Below are 6,201 nucleotides of genomic sequence, written 5' to 3'. Positions count from 1 at the left end.
ACATACAAAACACGATAGAAAGTTCATGAGTCTATCAATTTGAATGCCTCTTTGTGCCTAATCTTACAAGAATTATAAAAAAAACATTGAGCTTAATGCGTCCTCTTGAGCACAAGAAATTAATATTTCGAAGCCTCCATGCGTCACCATCCATTAATCATTCTCGTAATAGTCCACTTAACAGAAGCACAATTAAGCCCTTTGCTACCTATTTTTTTCTCTATAAGTAGAACCACATTTCTTCAACATCGTATTAAACTATCACTCTAGTAACTCATCTAAACAAGCCATCTTATAGCCAATGAGAGGACATGTCTTGCTTACTGTTTTCACCCTGTGTATGCTTTGTTCAGGGGCTAAGGCACAGCTAAACCCTAACATTTACGCTAAATCATGCCCGTATCTTGTACCAATTGTCCGCAGACAAGTTATGAACGCCCTGAAGGCCGATACTCGGATGGCTGCTTCTCTCATTCGTCTTCATTTCCATGACTGTTTCGTTAATGTATGTATTGCTATCTCTACGTTTTCTTTTCTGTCAAATACTTGTTTTATGTTTACGGTTTAAATATTGTAACAATTTTTCCATACTTCCAAACACTAGCTTGTCATCAGTTCTTTAGCGTGAACTTTCCAGGGATGCGATGCGTCTGTATTGCTGGATGGAGACGATAGCGAGAAATTAGCGATCCCAAATCTAAACTCTGCAAGAGGATTTGACGTAATTGATACGATCAAAGCCGCTGTGGAATACGCATGTCCTGGTGTTGTTTCTTGTGCTGATATACTCACTTTAGCCGCTCGCGACTCGGTTGTCTTAGTAAGCCTTTTTGTTCCCAATATTTAACAACCATCAAAGCCTTAATGATTAATTTAATTTCAGTGGATCCTTAATCAAATTTTGAGTTAGAGATTTCATATAATTAACACAAGTTACAGATTTTAAGAAACAAAAGTTTATACAGTGACTTCCATTGCCATTATTTTTAGTACTAGACATGATATTTTTTTTGAGAGACCTTCAATGCATATAACTTTATTATAATATTACTATTTTTGGTAATTTTTATAAAGTGATTCTTTAATACGGATGCCCTAAAACATGAGATTAGTGTTTATTTTCTTTGGTCGTCTATATAATTACAGAATACAGATGCATGATGCATGCTTTCGTATATTAACTATTGTTATATATCTTTATGATATTTTGGCCGTCGTCCATAACGGGATTTGATTTGCAGAGCGGAGGGCCTCAGTGGAGAGTAGCATTAGGAAGAAAAGATGGACTTCTGGCAAATCAGAGCAGTGCAAATAATCTACCATCTCCTTTTGAACCCTTAGACGCTATTACTGCCAAGTTTGTAGCTGTTGGCCTTAATGCCGCCGACGTCGTAGCTTTATCAGGTTTAATTACTTTTTTCTTTAATGAAAATTATTTTTATTTGGGTATTATATTCTTCGAAGTAGTTATCACTTATGCATGTACATTTTTCATTACAAAGGAGCTCACACCTTTGGACAAGCAAAATGTGATGTCTTCAGCAACAGGCTGTTCAACTTTGACGGCGCAGGATCTCCGGACGCAACACTTGAGACAACACTCTTGTCTGATCTGCGAACAGTTTGTCCCGCCGGAGGAAGTGGAAACCAAACAGCTCCCCTAGACAGGAACTCTACCTACGCCTTCGACAACAACTATTTCAAGAACCTCCTCGAAGGGAAAGGTCTTTTGAGTTCGGATCAGATTCTGTTCTCGAGTGATTTGGCCGTGAACACAACAAAGAGACTTGTGGAGGCTTATAGTCGGAGCCAGTACTTGTTTTTCAGGGACTTCACTCGTTCGATGATCAAAATGGGTGGTATTACGAATCTTGTTAATGGATCTAGTGGGGAGGTTAGGAAAAACTGTAGGGTTATAAATAACTAGTCTGTGTGTTCCTATTTTCTGCAATGTTTGGGAGTTGATCAGCCCTTGTGTGTTTCAAAATGGCCACGTGTGCAATCTTATGTTTCTTGCTTTTAATCCGCTCCAATATGCACATACTCTTCATGATTCTTGCATGCACGCAACCTAAATAATGTTTTAATTTTTTTTTGCTAATCAGAATAATGTTTAAATGCAACTAAAATAACTTAAACGAACTAGAAATGTGTGTTTAAACCTCACATAAACACAAGAAATCAAAAGTCAGGTATCAGAAGAATTCGAGTAGGGGTATAACCTTTGATACAGAGATTTTTGAATCTATGCTTTATCAACCAATTCCAATAGGCCTGGGCGTTCGGGTACCCGTTGGCATTCGGATCGGGTTTTTTTGGGTTTTTGAATTTTCGGGTTTACGTTTCTAGGTCCCATACTAAAATTTTATTAGTACGGGTCGGGTTCGGATAATAACACTTCGGGTTCGGTTCAAAATTGTATTCATCATAAAACCCATAAAGTAATCATATATCGTACGGATTCGGGTTATATCGGTTCGGTTCGGATATAACCAAAGTAAAAAACAAAATTTTTGAAGTAAAACATAAAGAAAAACATCTAAATTAAATAAAAACTAATCTATCACATATAAAATTGATAAAATAACAATAAAATGTTAAATCAAGCATGAAAACAAATATCATTTGTAAACAATATGTATTGCCTTATAGAGAGTAGACTTTTTATTTCAATGAGCAAATTATAAAATACTTATTTATAACTAATTGTGTACTTAAAGCATTTATTAGAATTTTAATATTTATTATTATATATAATATTACCACAAATATTGAATTTAATAATTGAAAAACTTATATATATTTCAAAATATTTATATTGACTATTAATTTTGGATTTTTCGGGTTACCCGTTCGGGTTCGGTTAATAACACTTCGGGTTCGGATATTTTTTGTACCACCCTACAAAACCCGTTCGGATATTTTTTATGTTTATTTTTACGTTTCGGGTCGGATAACGGGTCGGGTTTTTCGGTTCGAGTTCGATTCGGATTTCGGATTCCGGATTTTATGCCCAAGCCTAAATCCCAATATATATATCAAAATAAAACTCCTAACAATTAATGCAAAATAGTTGCAGCATTTCTCTTGTGTAAGATGGTGTCATTATCAAATTTCATCGCATATGTCGGCCGGTAAATATTAAAGGTAGGCAAAATAAAGTTGAAAAACGACTAGTTTCCGTGAAATTCAACGAATCAAATCTTTAAGCAGATGACAACAACACTGTCCAATTATTTTTAGAAAACTGGCTCCATTTTGATGGCTTGAAATACAAGAAATTAAAACTACGTTCAAATCTACGCGGGAGGAATAGTAAGCATGATCCAATTTCAACACATCATTATTAATTCGTGTTGACGTATTTTTTCCTATTTCTTAGTACGGGAATTTTTGTTTGCTTTCGTGGATTTTTGTTACTACAAATTTGTAGCTTTTTTTATATTACATCATATTTTCTAAAATTTTGTATTTTTTATGTCAGAAAATCAATTAGCTCATGACGTACATTCATATGACATTTTTATCTATTATTCATGAGAGATAAATACAATGTTTTTTTTTTCATAAACATTTAGTTTGATGATTTGATTATAAAAATATTACTATATATTTTATTTTTGAAACCTATATATTTCTTTTAGCAATTATTTATCCTTCTACAATTTATTTTCCTACAACACTGAGATTTTTCTTCTAACGTTAGATACAAGCTCTCTATAAAAGGCTACGAAAATCTTTCTTTTAGCATCAACCCACATATTCCTTTGGCCTTCTTATCTCTCGGTTTAACAAAGAGAGACAATATAAATGGGTCTAAGCAATACTATTCCCTTGCTTTTGCTCTCGATTTTGATGTTTGGGGTTTTGGGTAATGCTCAGCTTACCTCTGATTTTTACTCCACGACCTGCCCTAATGTCACAGTCATTGCTCGGAGCCTGTTGGAGCAAGCAAGCCGTAGCGACGTTAGACTCACTGCTCAAGTCATGCGCCTTCACTTTCACGACTGTTTCGTGAACGTAAGATCTATTTTATTCATTAGCACTTTTCAGGTTATAATGAAACCAATTGATTGGTTGACAAAAAAAAATGAAACCAATTGATTCAATGCGCATTTGGTCTCATGATTCATTTTGAAATAAAAGAAATATCATATTATTCATGTTGAATATAAACAAACCGTGGTTTATATTAATAAGGTCATAACTCTATTTCTTTTGGCTTCAAAAGGTACTAATAGTTCACGTCACTGATTGACCATACAAAGTACCAACGTGTTGTAAATTGTGAGTTTAGTGGAGTCATTGATTTTTAAGATCAAATTTGAAGTTTTTAATGATTAGTTATATTTTGGACTACATATTCCTTCATTCACATGATTTTCATATTACGATGGTAAAAAGTCTATAAACTAAAATATTATTTTTCCTTGACTTTTTTCTCTAGTCATGGGCTAAATAAGTTACAAGGCATAGGAAAATATGTAGTTATAGATTTACAATATGACTAAGATAATTATATATAGACATATACTTGTGCACTGAACATTGAGCTTAAAGCGTGTGAACCACAGGGGTGCGATGGTTCGGTACTATTGGATGCTGCTCTGGCGGATGGAGTAGAGGGTGAAAAGGAAGCTTTCCAAAACGCTGGCTCTCTTGGCGGTTTCGAGGTGATCGATGAAATCAAAACCGCTCTCGAGAATGTTTGCCCTGGAGTTGTCTCTTGTGCCGATATCCTTGCTATCACAGCTGAAATATCTGTCTCACTGGTAATGATAATTCTCAAAATCTAGGTGTTTCAAATATTTAATTTTATGTAGCGGTCCTGACATTGGAAAGACCACAAGCATTTTTCAAAAACTTCGCCTATTTCGTATATTATTTATTAAAGTATCGTATATATATCAATAATTTGTTTTAAAAGGCTGATTTTTTCAACTTTTTTGGATGGGCTGGAAGCTGTTGCTTGGTGTGCTTTCCATCAGGGCCGGCACTGCTGGCATAACATGCATTAGTAGAAATCATTATAGGCGACATGTCTTGAATTTATATTCCAATTTTACGTAAACATTTTATATAACTATTTGAACTTTCATTTCATTCAAGGCGGGAGGACCGTCATGGGACGTATTGTTAGGAAGGAGAGATGGTCGGACCGCCAACCGTGACGATGCGGTGGCTGCACTTCCACTAGGACCTGACTCTCTCGATATCCTTACCACTAAGTTCTCTGAACATAATCTTGACACTACCGATTTGGTCGCTTTATCTGGTACATTCGCGTTTTAATTCTTTTGACCGTCTTATAGAAATATGATTATAATTCATAATGTATAAAGATCAGGACATCAATAGTACTTCGAAGTATTAAATCTATCATAATTATGAATCATAATAATTGTACAGGTGCTCATACCTTCGGGAGGGTTCAGTGTGCAGCGATAACCAATCGTGTGAACAATTTTGATGGTATCAACGGACAGTCGGACCCGAGTGTTGAACCGGCATTCTTGCAAACGTTGCGACGACAATGCCCGCGAGGCGGAAGTCCCACCGCCTTAGTAAATCTTGATCCTACGAGCCCTGACTCATTTGATAACGACTATTTCAAGAACCTTCAAAACAACCGTGGAGTACTTGAATCAGATCAAATCTTGTTTTCCTCAAGAGGAGCTCCCACTGTACCTTTGGTGAATCGTTTCGCAGAGAACCAAAGTGAGTTCTTTAGAATCTTTGCTAGATCGATGATCAAGATGGGAAACGTAAAGACTCTCACGGGTACTGAAGGTGAGATTCGTAGAGACTGCAGACGGGTCAACTAATTTTAATTGTATCATTGCATCTTCAAGTGATCAAATATTATTTGTTGTGATACATGGAATAAGTGGTAGCAAATTTGTGCTTTTCCACAACTTTTTTTTTTCCGTTGGATTTTGTTTTACTATTCAGGCTAAGTATGCCATTGTTATTATTTTTTTTTTAAATCATATATGTACACATATGAGAAGAGCTTCACGTTCTTTCTATTAGCCTACATATTGTCTTCAATTTAGACCCTATGTCCCTATATAATAATGTAGTTTTGGAAAATTTGTGAAATCGTAATTCCTTAAAATTAATTCTCAAGGGTTTAAAAAAAAGACGTAATTTGGTCAAAAACCATAAAAGACCACGAAATTAACTAAATACCTGTGTAAA

General features: G+C 35.2%; 2 protein-coding genes across 2 annotated transcripts; both read left to right on the top strand.

Annotated features, from left to right (window-relative positions):
- The first annotated feature begins 272 nt into the window (after positions 1 to 272).
- On the top strand, positions 273 to 2,023 carry LOC106325439 (peroxidase N-like). The gene is made up of 4 exons (XM_013763484.1): positions 273 to 505; positions 638 to 820; positions 1,242 to 1,404; positions 1,503 to 2,023. Exons 1-4 carry the CDS (start codon positions 302 to 304, stop codon positions 1,925 to 1,927), a joined length of 975 nt encoding a protein of 324 aa, XP_013618938.1. The 5' UTR covers positions 273 to 301; the 3' UTR covers positions 1,928 to 2,023.
- A 1,749-nt stretch (positions 2,024 to 3,772) lies between these two features.
- On the top strand, positions 3,773 to 5,946 carry LOC106326133 (peroxidase 58-like). Its single transcript, XM_013764156.1, has 4 exons — positions 3,773 to 4,020; positions 4,575 to 4,772; positions 5,110 to 5,275; positions 5,410 to 5,946. Exons 1-4 carry the CDS (start codon positions 3,811 to 3,813, stop codon positions 5,823 to 5,825), a joined length of 990 nt encoding a protein of 329 aa, XP_013619610.1. The 5' UTR covers positions 3,773 to 3,810; the 3' UTR covers positions 5,826 to 5,946.
- Positions 5,947 to 6,201: the final 255 nt, after the last annotated feature.

Source organism: Brassica oleracea, chromosome C2 (genome assembly GCF_000695525.1).
Source record: "Brassica oleracea var. oleracea cultivar TO1000 chromosome C2, BOL, whole genome shotgun sequence".
Lineage (NCBI taxonomy): Eukaryota > Viridiplantae > Streptophyta > Magnoliopsida > Brassicales > Brassicaceae > Brassica > Brassica oleracea.
The sequence above is the reverse complement of the archived record's forward strand: the minus strand, read 5'-3'. Positions and strand labels throughout refer to the sequence as shown.

What these genes read in the sequence shown, in the direction of transcription:
- LOC106325439 (XM_013763484.1), top strand. Translation starts at nt 302, where the DNA reads ATGAGAGGACATGTCTTGCTTACTGTTTTCACCCTGTGTATGCTTTGT. An exon ending in TCCATGACTGTTTCGTTAAT is followed by an intron (nt 506 to 637) that starts GTATGTATTGCT and finishes TGAACTTTCCAG; the next exon opens with GGATGCGATGCGTCTGTATT. An exon ending in CGACGTCGTAGCTTTATCAG is followed by an intron (nt 1,405 to 1,502) that starts GTTTAATTACTT and finishes TTCATTACAAAG; the next exon opens with GAGCTCACACCTTTGGACAA.
- LOC106326133 (XM_013764156.1), top strand. Translation starts at nt 3,811, where the DNA reads ATGGGTCTAAGCAATACTATTCCCTTGCTTTTGCTCTCGATTTTGATG. An exon ending in TTCACGACTGTTTCGTGAAC is followed by an intron (nt 4,021 to 4,574) that starts GTAAGATCTATT and finishes TGTGAACCACAG; the next exon opens with GGGTGCGATGGTTCGGTACT. An exon ending in CTGAAATATCTGTCTCACTG is followed by an intron (nt 4,773 to 5,109) that starts GTAATGATAATT and finishes ATTTCATTCAAG; the next exon opens with GCGGGAGGACCGTCATGGGA.